This window comes from Sporothrix schenckii (assembly GCF_000961545.1).
Source record: "Sporothrix schenckii 1099-18 chromosome Unknown Cont48, whole genome shotgun sequence".
Taxonomy (NCBI): Eukaryota; Fungi; Ascomycota; class Sordariomycetes; order Ophiostomatales; family Ophiostomataceae; genus Sporothrix; species Sporothrix schenckii.
In genome coordinates this window covers 2004471-2020582 of record NW_015971149.1, presented here as the reverse complement: position 1 = coordinate 2020582, position 16112 = coordinate 2004471, and the positions used below count along the sequence as shown (strand labels likewise).

At 60.8% G+C, this 16112-nt stretch overlaps 3 protein-coding genes across 3 annotated transcripts; 2 read left to right on the top strand and 1 right to left on the bottom strand.

Annotated features, from left to right (window-relative positions):
- Nucleotides 1-2759: 2759 nt before the first annotated feature.
- On the top strand, nucleotides 2760-4283 carry SPSK_00783 (uncharacterized protein; the record flags this gene model as incomplete). The annotated part of the gene is made up of 1 exon (XM_016727731.1): nucleotides 2760-4283. The coding sequence occupies one exon, from the start codon at nucleotides 2760-2762 to the stop codon at nucleotides 4281-4283; it is 1524 nt and encodes a 507-aa protein (XP_016584494.1).
- Nucleotides 4284-5235: 952 nt separating this feature from the next.
- Nucleotides 5236-6360, top strand: SPSK_00831 (pyridoxamine 5'-phosphate oxidase; the record flags this gene model as incomplete). The annotated part of the gene is made up of 2 exons (XM_016727778.1): nucleotides 5236-5413; nucleotides 5483-6360. 2 exons carry the CDS (start codon nucleotides 5236-5238, stop codon nucleotides 6358-6360), a joined length of 1056 nt encoding a protein of 351 aa, XP_016584493.1.
- A 581-nt stretch (nucleotides 6361-6941) lies between these two features.
- SPSK_00652 (carbamoyl-phosphate synthase) lies at nucleotides 6942-14458 on the bottom strand (the record flags this gene model as incomplete). Its single annotated transcript, XM_016727602.1, has 3 exons — nucleotides 6942-6998; nucleotides 7070-10813; nucleotides 11174-14458. 3 exons carry the CDS (start codon nucleotides 14456-14458, stop codon nucleotides 6942-6944), a joined length of 7086 nt encoding a protein of 2361 aa, XP_016584492.1.
- Between the last annotated feature and the right edge of the window lie 1654 nt (nucleotides 14459-16112).

Sequence of the window (16112 nt, the reverse complement as noted above, 5' to 3'; positions counted from 1 at the left end):
CTGTCGTGTCTTGCGTGCCTTTTCATTTGTCTGCCGGCTGTAACTGCGGGTGTAAAAATATGGCAAAGGTCGGCAAAAACCAGGCTTACGTATACCGAGTATAATGCCAAATCGGAATACAAGAAGAATGTTGAAATACGACTGAGACTATATTCCCTCAGTATTAGCCAAGCCTGGAGCAGCCGGCATACAGTACTGCCGTAGCCGTATTGGCTGCTGTACGACGTGCAGTATGCGGTGTCAGTCACAACGCCAAATCGGAGTATTACTCGTATTGTTCGTGAAACGCCCGTCGAACAAACTACTGTGTACGCCGTAAATATGAGAACAGCCACCCAACAGACCCCGCTGGACCATTCATTTCGTTTTTGCCCTTTGGGCGTCTTTGCTTGCCGATGTGCCTTGGCTGGGTTTAGGGAACAGTTTGTGCCAACACCATCCTCTTTTCGTCCTGGCGTTTCGTCCCTTTTCTGCGCAACCGCACGAACCACCAATTTCCTTTCTGGGTGTCATTGTCCAGGCATGCGCGGATTGCCTTTTGGGTCCTCACTGCGAATCCTTCATGGTTCCAGGCCTACGGACTCTCTTTTGGTGAGGCTGAAGGACCGTGTTGAGGCTATCAACCAGTCTCAGTCAGCCTCGGCCAACCGTTTTGCTCTCAGCAGAAACAAGACAAAATCAAATGAAAGCCAGCAAATCCAGCAAATCCAACAAATCCAACAAACGCAAATGTCCACCCTTGTCGTCCAGAGAACCTGTGAGCCTACCCCCGCTGCAGCTGCACACATTCTGCATGCATCCTCATCCTCATCCCCGTCGTACCCTGTAGGTCTCCTGTGCTTCATCTCAGCCGCAGAGAACACGACATTGTCCGTCAGCCAGAAACGCCCATGCTTCTTTTCTCTTCTTGCTCCTCAACTCTCACCAAGACTCTCTGCGTCCCTCTCATTGGCATTCTCCTCTCGTCTCATCTCATCCCGTCTCATTTTGTCTTACCTCTGTTGATTCTTACTTGCTTCTATTGATCCTTACTTCTTCCTTTTCTTCCCGTCTCCTACTGCACTGTACATCTGTCATCTGTCATCCGCATCTGCATCCTTTCGTGTCTTTAACCTTGTTCGTCGTAAATCCCACGCAACCCTGTCACGGCACCCCACTCATCTGCACTCCGCCCCCCCTCGTCACGCTCGCCTCATTGTTTGCTGTGGCCTGGTTGCTGCTTGCCACTCCGCACGTCTTCGCACGTCTTTTGCGCTCCCGTGCCGACCTGTCCACAGATTTTTTTGTGCTACGTACGTCGCAATACCGTAATACCCGGCTCGGCCAAAAAGCCAGAAGCCAAAAAGCCAAAAAGCCATGCACTGCTCCATATGAAACCCAATTTTCGCTCGGTTTGACCTGCCGAACCTGCGGAGGACGTCGTAAATTGGGTTTTATTGTCGTCGTTATGAACAAGTTTGAGATTTCTGCGTTTTGGCCAACGCTTTATCGATAATGCCCCAGGTGCAACGTGCGACGTAGACGGGACGCCATATTTGGACGCCGTATTTGGACGCCATCGTTGAAAGCCATAATATAATTGTTGTTCACGTCACGTCTTCCGTATATACACAATCTTGGCGACACTTCACCTTTTTTTCTTTTTCTTTTTGCTCCTTCTTTCTCATCTCGCGACGTCTATATAACATCGGTGTGGATCTCCCGGCTTCATCTCGTAACCCTCTCCCTCTCGCATCTCCTCGTTTCCCACACTCTTGGTTCGTTTACCTCCTTTGCGTCCATCCCTGACGAGCCTGTTTCTTGCTCCACCTCGTCATCTCCCGTCGTCCATCACACCACCAAGTCGGCCCTCGATCGTTTTAGTAACAAAACGGCTTTACAACATTCCAGTCAGCCTTCCAAGATCCAACGGCCAAGGCAAACAAGAGGGGTCCTCCTTTTTTGGCGCTGGATCGACTATCAACTAGACAGGACAGGGACGCCTGCAGTAGGCTGAAAACGAGCGGCCTAGTCACGAATACGTAGTTACTACGAAGCCCGAAACCAGTCTACACCAAACAAGCCAAGCACACCCAAATTCACTACAGCAGGAGAGGGAGAGTCCAAACAGACCCAGACAGACCGAACAGACCAAACAGACCAAACAGACCAAACAGACCAAACAGCGTCTCACCGCTCTCCGGTCGCGTGCTCGTATTTTGCAGTGCAGCCCTTGAGCAGCCCTGCAAAGCACGTTTTCGTTTTCGTTTCGATTCGGCCTTGCTTGGCCTGCTTCTTTTTCTGTTCTTTCTTTTCTGCTGCAGCTCACTCTCCTCTCTCTTCTTTTTCACTTTTTTCTTTTTTACTTTCTCAACTTCGACCCGTGTTCTCTTTTATTACTCTCCTCCCAACGCTCTCCTTGATGCTTTTGCTTGCTCACCCTTCTTCCCCGCATGACGATGATCAATTCCCCTTGGGCAGCCGTTTGTTGCATTTCTTTGGTTTCAGCGGCTGTTGTCCGGTAAAAAGGAAGCACAAAACTACGACATATATTCAAGAGGAACTCCAAAGCAGAGCAAAACCACCAACGCACGTCAACAACGACACTTGGTCCTCAGCCGTAGACACCCAACATCACACGACACTGAGAAGTCGAGCCCAACAAGAGGATATCTTTTTGTGCCACGCAACCAAGCGGGACACTCCACGTCACGTTCTCTTCCACCTAAACCCCGGCCCGCTGAGACTTCACTCTGCCCCCGCACGGCCCCCCACGCCTCATGGAGTTTGCAGACGCCGCCGTCCTGGCGGGCCATGGCTACCCAGGACCGGCCCCGGTGACGACAGGAGACAACGCCGCAGTCGATCCAACAGCACCACGGACAACAGCAAGCAAGCTTGCCGACACACCAGCCATTGACGACGAAGACCTCTTTCTGGGCGACGAGGGCGACCATGATAACGACAATGACGACAACGACAACCATGTTGAGGCCGATGACGAGGAAGACGAAGACGAAGACGATGACGATGGCGACGATGACTTTGACGAGGACTACTTTAGCTCCACCTACCGCCCGCTCTCCAACCTGCCCACGCCACCGCCTTCGAGCCACACCTCGTCGCTCGCTCAGAGTCCCTATGCGGGGGCGCACGCCCATGGACATGCCCATGGATATGCCCACGGATATGCCCACGGACACGCCCACGGTCCATCGACAGCCCCCGACGCGTCAGATAGCCCCCTGCTCGGCCCTGCCGTCCACCTCGTCAACTTGCTCCCGCCCGCCGCGTCACTGGCCACGCCCTCGGTCGCCCTCGTCCAGGCCATGCTGGCCCGCGCAGCGCTGCCGCTGGACACCGTCGCCCTGGCCGTGTGTATTTTGGATTCGCTCGACAGCCGTTTTGCCCGCGCCTGGCGGCTGACGTGTCCGCTGACGCCGCCGGCGGCGCCCCCAACGGCGCCCCCGACGGCGTTGTCGTCCTCCACGCGGTCCCCGCCGCCGTCGCTGGCCGTCCTCGAAAAAACGGCACACCCTGCCCTCCCCGCTGACGCCGACCTTTCCCACGTCCACACCAACGCCCGCCTCGCCCACTTCGCCCGCTTTGCTCACCTCGGACGGTGTCCGCGGCGGCCTCCACATCGACGCCGTCTTCCCCGAAGTGATTGTCCTGGCCGCACTCGTGATTGCCGCCAAGTTTACCGACGACGGCTTTGTCAGCCAGCAGCCGGCGCAGGCCTACTGCACGGCGTGGGGCGCGACGCCGCCGCCTCGACCATCGTCGATGTCGTCGTCATTGTCGCCGTCATCGTCGCCGTCGCCCGGGGGCGCATCGTCGTCGTCCCCGCCTGGCCCCTGCCTGTGGACCGGCGCGCAGCTCGCCGCGACCGAGCGCTGCATCATGCAGAACCTCGGCTACCGGATCCTGCCGCTGCTCGACGCAGACCTGCTGGCGGACGCCAAGGCGGACATGCGGCGCGCGGGCGCGCACGCCGTGCGGGCCAGGCGGGCGTCGGCTGTGCCGCTGTCGTCGGCCGCGGGCTCGCCATCGTCCGCCAAGCGGGGAACGCCCACCAAAAAGATGGAGATGGCCCTCATGACACCCCCCGCAGAGGCAGGGGCAGAGGCAGGGGTGGACGCGAAGCACGGCGCCGCGAACGAGACCGCGAACGAGACCGACAGAGACGAGAGCCGAGATGCGGTCGTGGACACGAGCAAGGTCATCTCGCTCAACTTCCCGAGCAACATGCGGCGGCATGTCTCGTCGCGGTCCGAGACTCTGGGGCGGTACTCTGGCTATGAGCACTGAGTTGAAAAAAGCGATGGGACTTCCACGTCCCAATGATTACATCCTGGCGTTGTTCCCTTTTCTCACCCAATACTGCAGTAGTTCTTCTGATTTCGGGTTGTTTCCTGTTTGGCGGCATTTCGGCGTTTCTCACTCAGCCACTCACCTGTTTTCCTTGTCCCCTTTACCCGTAACCTTCATATCACCTTTTGCAAGCGACCATGGGTGGTTCTGGCGTTTGTGTTTTGTGTTTTGTGTTTCCTTGATTTGTTTCGTCTAGTCTGGCCATCTTGTCGTATCGTCATTGCCGTACGATAATACCCCCGTTCGCATGTATGCTTTTCCATCTGAGAGGAATGATATTGTTTACTGGTTCGTTCGTAATGACCTTGTTCGATCTCTGTCGATGTCTGTGAGTCTTGTACCGATGCCATGTGCGTCTCGCGAGGAACGTCGTGATAGTTAAGGTGAGGTCAAAGCGGCACGACACCCGTACATAGACTCTCGCGATCTCGTAGGGACGACACACATCGTTCATACAAGGTCAGTGGTGTCCGCGGTACCCAGAAGAGGGGGCAGATTTGTGCAGGTCGACTGACCAAGACGAAGACGAAGATTCTGAAAAATAAAATCCTAAAAGACAAAAGTCCGCGTGATTGTCCAGATTAGGAGATATGTGCAGTCACGTGCTCCGTACCGTTTTGGGCGAACCTTCTGTAAACGGCAATTGGCGATTCAGTCGGCTATCAAAGGAAAGAGCGGGCTTTACGTTTTGTAACACAAAGGGCAGTCCAACGGGCATGTTGACTCACCACCACTTTTAGCTGCCATATTGGCTTTACAGTCGTCGTTCGTTGCGACAATTTCCACTCCTTTGCCTTTTACGTCCAACATCCCACGCAACGCACAGCACCCCACGGCATCGGTCCAATCGGCCACTAGTTAACGTCCGGGCGCTTGTCCCGCATGCGACACCACCTCTCGCCACCCTCGCCTGGTTTGCAAAAGAGTATCACGAGCGCCGTTCTTCGAGTTGCTCAAACATTTGCGCGGTCACTGCATACGACGAGAAACACAATGGCTCTCTATCCACCGTCGCCAGCCCCGCCTGTGGCCGGCTCGTCCAAGAACGAGAAACTGATCTGTACGTGCCGTTCCCGCGAGCCTCGCCGCGGGGCCTCACCCGACTTGGTCACGTCCATGTACTAAACAGCTCCTGTAGTCGCCCCCTCGCCCGACACGCCGCTGTCCTCCCCGGCCGGCCAGGCAGCCATTGCCGCCCGCGCCGCCGCCCACACGGCCAAGGTGGCCGCCGGCGTCCCCACCACCGGTGACTCGTCGGGCACGTCGACGCCCGGCCGCGCGGGCCAGTTCTTGCAGCACGAGCACCGCGGCGGCCTGCGGCAGCGCGACCTCGACGCCGCGTCGCCCATTGCGCAGTTCCACGCGTGGTTTGCCGAGGCCAAGGCGCTCGGCGGCATTGCGCACCCCGAGACGTGCACGCTGTCGACGGCGCGCTTCCCGTCGGGCCGCGTGAGCGCGCGCATGGTCTACCTCAAGGAGCTGGACCACCAGGGCTTTGTCCTGTACAGCAACTTTGGCACGTCGCGCAAGGCCGACGACCTCGCGAGCAACCCATGGGCCTCGCTCACGTTTTGGTGGGAGGCACAGGAGCGGCAGGTGCGCGTCGAGGGCCGCGCGAACCGACTGTCCGCCGCCGAGTCGCAGGTCTACTTTGACACGCGCGTGCGGGGGTCGCGCATTGGCGCGTGGGCGTCGCGGCAGTCGGCGACGCTGGTGCCCAAGGGCGAGGCAGACCCGGAGGACGACGGGCGCGCGCAGCTGGAAGAGTGGGTGGCTGAGGCGGAGCAGCGGTTCGGCAAGGGCGACGCTGAAAACGAAGACAACGAAGACAACGACCCGCCGATCCCAGTCCCCGAGTTCTGGGGCGGCCTGCGCATTGTGCCGGAGCGGGTCGAGTTCTGGCAGGGCCGGCAGAACCGGCTGCACGACCGGTTCGTGTATGACCGGCAAGTGGGCAGCGAGGCGGACGGAACGGAAGCGTGGACGATCAAGCGGCTGAGTCCATAGACCAAGGGGGTAGACCAGGGGGAAACATTCAACAACGCATTAGACATGGCAGCATGATTGACAGAGGATTACAGAGAACAGAGCATAGAACACAGAGCACACCACAAACAAATCACAGAACACATTACTATTATACATGAGCACATAATCTATAAATACACGTCGTGAATCCACCCAAATACATAAAACACAATACACGCCCAAACGCCAAACACACGCAACGTACGCAACGTACGGAGTGCAGAACCCATAGAACACACGACAGATATAGAACGCCCCAGTCATGAAATCCATGGCACGCATGCCATGACGAAAACACCGTTCACCCAATGCAGAGGCTCCGAGCCCGTGTAAGTCTACGCTCCTGTTTGCGTAATTTATGTAGCTAGGAGATGAAGTGACGCAACATGCAGCAGAAAGCAGAAGCAGAAAGCAGAAAGCAAAAAAAGAAAACACACGGCCGACCAATCTCGAGAAATGCAAAGAAGCAAAGAAATAAAAAACTTTTTAACTTTCTTCTCACTCTTTTCCACGTCGACACAGAAGCAGCCTTGTCTCTCCGAAACGTCTGTTCTCCCACCTTACGTCGACATGACCAAGGCAAGCAGGGCCATGCGGCAGTACAGACCATAGCGCATCTAAAACAGTTAGTGACAGTTCTCGTTTTATTAGTCTCTTCCACCTCCCCCCCAACAAGGGAAGCACTCACCTGCCGGAAGTAGGCCGCCCGCTGGTCAAAGTCGACCTCCTCGGCAATCTCCTCGTTGCGCGGCAGCGGGTGCAGCACAATCATGTTGCTCTTGGCGTGCTTGAGCGTCGCATTGTCCACGCGGTACGCGTTCTTGACCTGCTCGTAGGCCGCCTCGCTCGGGAACCGCTCCTTTTGCACGCGCGTGCAGTACAGCACGTCGCTGCGCGCCACAATCTCCGGCGTCAGCGCCTGCGCCTCGCGCAGCAGCTGGCCGCGCGCCTTGAGCTCGTCGCGCAGCACCGCCGGCAGCTCCAGGCCGGCCGGGCTGACCAGCTGCACCTGCACGTGGTAGTGCCGCAGCAGGTGCACCAGCGAGTGCACGGGGCGGCCGTAGCGCAGGTCGCCCAGGAACGTAATCGTCAGGCCCTGCACGGTGCCGAGCTCCTCGCGGATCGTAAACAGGTCCAGGAACGCCTGCGTCGGGTGCTCGCGGCTGCCGTTGCCGCCGTTGATGACGGGCACGGGGCTGAACCGCCGCGCCACGTCGACGCTGCGCTCGTCGGGGTGCCGCAGCACCACGGCGTCGCCGTACTGGCCCAGCGTGCGCAGCGTGTCCTGCAGCGACTCGCCCTTTTGCACCGACGAGTGCGACGTCGCCACGGCCACCGTGCGGCCGCCGAGCCGCTGCATGGCCGCGTCAAACGACGCCGACGTGCGCGTCGACGGCTCGTAGAAGAGCGTGCACAGCACCCGGCCCCGCAGCACGTCCAGCACGCCCTCGCGCTGCACGCCGAGGCGCATCTCCTGCGCCACCGTGAAGAGCAGGTGCAGGTCCGCGCGCTCGTAGTCGAGCACCGACAGCACCGGCTTGTTCTTGAACGACGACGGCTGCGACAGCAGCGACGGCAGCGCGGAGCGCACGGCCAGTGACGTCGTCGCGGGTGCGGGAAGCAGCGCGTAGGCCGCGTCCTCGTTCACGGCGGCCAGGGCGCCCGCCGAGGGCGTGACCGCGGCGCTGCCAAGCAGCCCGCCCGACGCCGCCGACGACAGAGTGCCACCACCCGCCGAGGTGTCGAGGCCGACGCGCGTGCGCAGCGCACTGGAGAGCAGCGCCGACTGGCGACGGCCACTGCCATGCGGGCTGTCGGGGGTCGTCTCGGTCTGCTGCTGCTGCTGCTGCGCCTTGATCTGGGGCGACACGGGCGTCTGCGGCACCACCGGCATGGCGTTGTGCGTCGACATGTCCTTGCCGTAGCCCGGCAGCGGCAGCACCTCGCCGTCGAGGCAGACGGCCACGTCCTGGAACGTCACGCGCTGCACGGCGCTGCGCATGGTGCGGCCGGCAAACGGCGACGCGCTGGTGGCGGGGACCGTGTAGGGGCGGTTGAGCTCGATCTCGACGGCCGTGCCGACCTGGTCGTGCAGCTCAAAGATGCGCACCGGGTTGTCGTGCAGGCGCGCACGCAGGTCGTCGAGCGTCAGGCGGCCCTCGGCGACGGACGTGAACAGCAGCGGCAGGGCGTCGGCGATGCCGGCTGCGACGTCGACTTGGACGTCGTCACCACCACCACCACCACCACCAGCCGACGGGCTCTGCAGCCAGTGCGCCAGCTGGTACGGCAGGCTGCCGACCGAAAACACGTCAATCACGGCAATGTGCTCCCACAGCGCCGCCTGGTCGTCGGCCGTCGGCAGCAGCGTGCAGCCCGGGTAGTCGGTCTGCGACAGGTACAGCGCGTAGATGGACACGTCGCACGTCACCTGCAGGCCCTTCTCCTTGCTGAGCGCAATGAGGCGCACGTCGTCGCGCGACGTCACGTTGGTCACGTGGATCCGGCGGTTGTGCAGGCTGGCCAGCAGCAGCAGCGACGCCAGGTCCGTCGTCTTGGCGTCCGTCACAATCGGCTTGTGCGTCGGCCACGCCTCAAAGTGCGCCGTCACCGCCGCCACCTTGCTGATGTTGTCCGACAGGTGGTTGAAGGGGATGAAGAGCGAGCCCACCTCCGACACCACCTGGCTGATCTGGCTGGCGTTGGTCGACGTCGCCGTCACCGACAGGTTGAAGTCGCAGTACGCGCTGGCGCGCCGCCCGTTCTGCTGTGCCAGCTTGAGCGTGCGCACGTCCGTGATCGCGCCGTCCACGCCCAGCGGCATCACGCGCACCATGCTGAAGCCGGCGGCAATCGACGCCTTCGTCACCGCCTGCAGGTCGGTGCTGCCGCCGGCGGCCACGAGACCGGGCACGAACGCGGCGACATTGACGAGGCCAGGCAGCACGACGGTGCGGTGGCTGGTGGTGTAGTCGCGGATGTTGACCTCGAGGTCGTAGTGGCGAGCCATGGCCTCGATGAGGATCTTGGCGTTCTTGACGTTGGTCACGAGCGGGATCTGGTAGTCGACGGCCATGCGCCGCGTGCGGTAGCCCTTGCTCATAAAGTTGGCTGGCCGGCGGTACTTGTTGTTCGACGGCAGGTTGATGTAGAGGTCGATCATGTTCTTGGCCAGGTGCTGCGTCAGCGAGAACTCGCCCTTCTGGGCCTTGGACGACGACGTCTCGTCGCCGCTGTTGTCGTCCTCCTTGCCAAACGCCTCGAGGTACTGCACCGGGATGCCGTGCTCCTGCAGGTAGTCCGCGGTGCCGGCCGTCGCAAACAGCTTGTAGCCCAGCTGCTGCAGCTTGGCCACCGACGGCAGCATCTCCTTCTTGTCCTTGTATGAGCCGATGGACAGCAGCACGTTGTTGCGCGGCATCTTGAAGCCCGTCGACACCAGCGCCTTGAGGTACGCCTCGTACTTGTCCGCGCCAAAGCACGCCACCTCGCCCGTCGACGCCATCTCGACGCCCAGGATCGGGTCCGCGCCCGACAGCCGCGAGAAGGAGAACTGCGGCACCTTGACACCCACGGTGCCGGGCGCCAGCTCGAGCGGCGGGTACTCCTCGAACGGCAGGTTCATGATGGCGCGCGTGGCCATCTCGATCAGGTCGACGCCCGTCACCTTGGACACGAAGGGGAAGGAGCGCGACGCGCGCACATTGCACTCAATGACCTTGATGTCGTTGTCCTTGGCAATGAACTGGATGTTGAAGGGGCCCGTGATGTTGAGCGCGGCGCCAATCTTGCGCGTGGCCTCCTCGATGCGCTTGATGGTCGTGCGCTCCAGGTCCTGCGGCGGCTGGATCAGCGTCGCGTCGCCCGAGTGCACGCCGGCGTTCTCGACGTGCTCCGAGATGAAGTGGCCCACCAGCACGCCGTCCTTGGCCACGGCGTCCATTTCAATCTCTTTGGCGTTCTCAATGTACTTGGTGATCACCACCGGGTGCTCGCGCGACACTTCGGCTGCCTGCTGGAGGTACGACGCCAGGTCCGCCTCCGAGTACACCGTGTTCATCGCCGCGCCCGACAGCACGTACGAGGGCCGCACCAGCACCGGGTACGACACCTTGTCGCAGAAGGCCTTGGCGTCCTCAAACGACGTCAGCTCCTTCCACGTCGGCTGGTCCACGTCGATGCGGTCCAGCATGCGCGAGAACTTGTACCGGTTCTCGGCCGTGTCGATCATCTCGGGGGACGTGCCCAGCACCTTGGCACCGGCGCGGAGCAGGGGCAGGGCGATCATGTTGGGTGTCTGGCCACTCATGGCACCGAGAATGCCGGCCGACTGCTCCAGCTCGTAGATGTCCATGACCGTCTCGAGGTCGATGTTTGTAAAGTAGAGTCGGTCCGCTTCATCGTAATCGGTGGACAGAGTTTCCGGGTTCGTCTTGAGGGCGTGTCAGCAATTTCATTCGTACAAAGAGAGGCCGTAGACGTGTGTAACTGTGTAAAGAGACAAGACAAAAGCCAAAAGTGAAGTTGGTGATGTGGGTTGATGGTCCTACTGTCCAGGTCGCGAGGCTGTAAATGGCAACCAGGGCCGAGGACAGGTGGGATGTTGCCGAATTGGGACGGATACAACTGGTGTTTACCAAAGTTGCATAAAGAGAAGGAGCGTTCAGGCACTACCCAAACAATGCAAGAGAACGGCAGGTGGCGTGACGGAGGAAAGAACGATGCATGTGTGAAAGGAAAGGGCGACAAGGGGGAGAGAGAAAGCAGCAAGCTGCCCTGCCTCCATACTCACATTCACCATGATGGTCTTCAAACCAGCAGCACGCAGCGTGCGAATGGCGCGCACCGAGCACCAATCGAACTCGACGGACGAGCCGATGCGGTAGACACCGGAGCCCAGGACCATGACGCCCTTGTCGTCAAAGGCCAGGTCGTGCGTGGAGGCGCTGTACGTCAGGTACAGGTAGTTGGTAAAGGCGGGGAACTCGGCGGCGACGGTGTCGATCTGCTTGACCCAGGGGTGGATGCCGGCCTCGAGGCGGAGGCGGCGGACGGCAATCTCGTTGGAGCTCCAGAAGAGGGCGAGCTGGCGGTCGGAGAAGCCGAGGCGCTTGGCGTGGAGCAGCAGGTCGGGGCGCTTGACAATGTCGCCGGTGGTCAGGGCGGTCATGCGGCGGGCAAAGTCGGAGAGGCCCTTGAGCTTGTTGAGGAACCAGCGGTCGATCTTGGTGAGCTCCCAGATCTTGTCGACGGAGTAGCCGGCGGCCATGGCGTTGGCAATGGCAAAGAGGCGCTGGTCCGAGGGCGTCTGCAGCTCGTCGTCGATGGCGATGAGGGCGCCCTTGGTCTCGGCGAAGCCGAGGTTGTGGAAGTCGATGGCGCGGATGGCGGTCTGGATGGCCTCCTCGAACGTGCGGCCAATGGACATGACCTCGCCAATGGACTTCATGGACGAGCCGAGCTGCGTGGACACGCGCGTAAACTTCTTGAGGTCCCAGCGGGGCATCTTGACGACGACATAGTCGAGCGAGGGCTCGAAGCAGGCGCAGGTGACCTGGGTGACGGAGTTCTTGATGTCCTTGAGCGGGATGCCCAGGCCGAGCTTGGCGGCGACAAAGGCGAGCGGGTAGCCGGTGGCCTTGGAGGCGAGGGCGGACGAGCGCGACAGGCGGGCGTTGACCTCGATGATGCAGTACTCGCGCGAGAAGGGGTTGAGGGCGTACTGGATGTTGCACTCGCCGACGACGCCGAGGTGGCGGATGACGTTGACGGCGGTGGTGCGCAGCATGTTGTAGTCCTCGTCGCTGAGGGTCTGCGAGGGGGCGACGACAATGGAGTCGCCGGTGTGGATGCCGAGAGGGTCAAAGTTCTCCATGTTGCAGACGGTGATGCAGTTGTCCTGGGCGTCGCGCACGACCTCGTACTCAATCTCCTTCCAGCCCTTCATGGAGCGCTCGATGAGCACCTGGGGCGAGGCGGCAAAGGCCTTGTGGCAGAGCGCGAGCAGCTCGTCCTCGTTGTTGGCGAAGCCGCTGCCGAGGCCGCCGAGGGCGTAGGCGGCGCGGACGATGACGGGGAAGCCAATGTCCTTGACGACGTGCAGGGCCTCCTCGACGGTGTTGGCCGAGGCGGACTTGGCGCACTTCTCGCCAATGGACTCCATGCTGCGGGCAAACAGCTCGCGGTCCTCGGTGGTGATGATGGTGTCGATGGGCGTGCCGAGGACCTGGACGCCGAGGCCGGCCAGCTCGTCCTTGAGCTGGATGCCGACCTGCAGGGCGGTCTGGCCGCCAAAGGTGCAGTAGATGGCGTCGGGGCGCTCGTACACAATGACCTTGCGCACAAACTCGGCGTTGACGGGCAAGAAGAAGACCTTGTCGGCCAGGCCCTTGGAGGTCTGGATGGTGGCGATGTTGGGGTTGATGAGGACGGTGTAGATGCCCTCCTCCTTGAGGGCCTTGATGGCCTGCGAGCCGGAGTAGTCAAACTCGCCGGCCTGGCCGATGCTCAGGCCGCCGGAGCCGAGCACGAGGACCTTTTTGACGTGCACGCGCGGGTGCAGGCGGTCGTTCTCGGCGGCGGTGCCGCCGGGGAAGCGGACGGGCCGCGCCAGGTGGGCGGGGTCGACGGCGCAGGTCTGGACGGCACCCAGGAACACGTCGAACAAGAACTCAGTGTCGCGCGGGCCGGGCGTGCTCTCGGGGTGGAACTGGACGGAGAAGTAGGGGCGGCTGGTGTGCATGATGCCCTCGTTGGAGCCGTCGTTGGCGTTGACAAACAGCTCCTGCCAGCCGTCGGCGAGGCTGGCGGCGTCGACGGCGTAGCCGTGGTTCTGGGAGGTGATGTGGCAGCGGCCGGTGACGAGGGAGGTGCAGGGGATGTTCTGGCCGCGGTTGCCAAACTTCATCTTGGTGGTGGTGGCGCCGGTGGCGCGGGCGAGCAGCTGGTGGCCGAGGCAGATGCCGAAGACGGGGGTCTGGTTCGTGGCGAGGACACTGGCAATGTTGCGGACGGTGGCGTCGAGGGTGGCGGGATCGCCGGGGCCGTTGGACAAAAAGAGGCCGTCGTACTCGTGGGCGGCGGCGGCGCGGGCGACGTCGTAGTCGTACGGGACGACGAGGACCTCGACGCCGCGCTTGAGGAAGCAGCGCAGCTGATTGTACTTCATGCCGACGTCGAGACACAGGATGCGCAGGGTGCGGCCGGAGGGGTGCTTGAGGGCCTTGTCGGCGGGGGGCCGGAACAGCTTCGGCGCGCGGATGGAGACGTCGGCGACCAGGTTCTTTGCGTTGGGGTTGAGCCAGTCGACGGCCTCAAAGTGGGGGCGCCAGTTGGCGGCGGTGTACGGCGCGAGGAGGGAGCGGTCGATGACGACGTCGTCGTCGGCGGGCGTCGTCGCGGTGGTGGTGGTGGTGGTGCCGGTGGTGCCGTTGGTGGCGCCGTTGGTGGTGCCGACCGCGGGCGAGGAGACAATCGACGAGAGGGTCGACGAGATGGCCGACGAGAGGGCCGAGGTCGCCCCATTGGCCCCATTGGCCCCGGTGGCTCCGGCCGCGCTGGACAGACCGCCGTCCTTCTCAAGAAGCATGCGGCCCAGCATGCTGCCGGACTCGCGAATGTGCTTGGTCAGCTCGCGGGTGTCGACGGCGTGCATGGCGGGCACGCCCTGCTCCTTGAGCCAGGCGCCGAGGGACGACTCGGCCAGAAAGTGGGAAAAGTCCTCGCCGGCGTACGAGGCGGTGACGAGGCCGGCGACGTGGATCTGCGACGACTCAAAGTGGGCGGGCAGCAGGTCGGCCAGCAGGGCGTCGAGGACGGCACGCGAGGGCACGCCGTAGTTGCCAATGAGGGGGAAGGTCAGGACCAGGATCTGGCCGCGGTACGAGGGGTCGGTCAGCGACTCGGGGTAGCCGACCATGCCGGTCTGGAAGACCAGCTCGCCGGCGATGCTCTTGTCGGCGCCGAAGCTGTAGCCCTGGTACACGGAGCTGTCCTGGAGCTCGAGGCTGACCATTTTCTCGGCGGCCTCGCTGTCGAAGACGCGGCCCGAGGCCGGGGGGAAGAATGGAGGGGCCATGTCGGCTGGGGAGAAGACGAAAAGGAAGAAACAAAACACGAGGGAAGAAGCGAGTTGAGAACAACGACGACGACGACGGCGACGGCGAGAGATGACTCTTCGTCCGGCCGACAGCCCTTTGCAACGACACAGGCGGCAGAACAGTCGAGTGAACGGGTTCGGTCGAGGTGTCGGGACAGGCGAGAGAAGGGCAGCAGAGCGGCAGGCGTGTTCGAGCGGAGTGTCTCTGTCTCGCAGTTCTACCAATTGCTTCTTCGCCAGACGGCTGTGTCTTGAGATTGTACACAGGTGAGTCCTTTGAAGAAGAGATGGTATAACAGGGGAGGAGGGGAAGAGAGGGAGGAAGAGAGGAAGAGAGACAGAGAGGAAGCAAAAGAGACGCGAGAAAAGCTTTCTCGCAAAGAAAATCTCTGACTAGTCCCCGAGTCGCCCTCTTTTTTTTTTTTTTTTGCCAGCCTTGGTTGCTCTTACAACTTTTTCTGCGTATATGCATCCGACCAATCAACTAACAGTATAGTGCCACTCTAGTCCCACCGTGCGAACAGTGGATGACTGACACCGCGAAACGCGTGGGGCATCCTCTATGAACGCTCTTTGTCCAGTGAGTGTCTCTGAAAGAGCCGAGTCTCGGATAGCCTCACCGTACGAATTACAGACGACCCACCTCCCACGTCCCAGCGGGTGCATCGCGACAGGGCGCTGTGGTTGGCCAATTGGTACGCTGCGCGGGGTCCGAGAAAACAAACAGGGCCTAGAGGGACTCGACTCGCTGACCGCCTTGACGCTGTTGGAAGGCGGTGGGCGAAGTGGGCGCCCGTTGTGTTGGGTGGGAGTGATCCAGGAGAGCGCGACCATAAAGGCTGTTGTCAGGATGCTCGTTGACTCTAGTCTGGCCCTACTGGACGCTAACAGGTGTTTACACGGAGTATCTTACATTGTTTACAGGAACACGCGTCTCAAGGCCGAGTCATTAACGCGAGATTGCGATGGTTCAAAACGCAGGCCAAATTGGTCAAGAGCTGTCGAGTCGATGGCAAGGCTCACTGTGTCAGCTCCGACGACGGCAGCGGGAAGACCTGGCAAACAGGGACTTTTATGTTGAAAGAGAGAGTTGATACAGTTCTGAAGCAATTCAAGAAGCCCACGAGACCGCTCAGAGTTGATGCATGCTCGACTGCCGACTTGACTGCGCTCTACGATGTATGGACAAGACGTGATGCGAGTAGGAGATTGCCAGATAAAACAGCACAAAAGCAAGACATGACGAGCAAGCGGCACAAACAAGGAAAGGAAGCACATCACGCAGACGTCCTCCCGCAGCGGTCTCACCCCTGTTCGAGTCGTTCCTCATTCTACGCGCAACCCACGCAGGAAGGATTCGATGGCACTCGACCACCCACACAGAAACGCAGACCACTGATTGTCTTGCCGCTTTCAGCGTGGCGTTGCGTTTGCAGGACTTGCTGCATGTGGAGCACCACGCCCACCATTTTGCCTCACCGACAATTGCGAGCTGCACGGGAGACAGGCAAAGTGTCGTCGACGGGTTCTGTCTTAGAGTTCTTGTCAGCCTCGACAATTCTGTCTAATTGTACACAAAACGACACAACCTGGAAGAGTACGACTACAGAAGCAAGCCGGTGAGTGTCAAGAG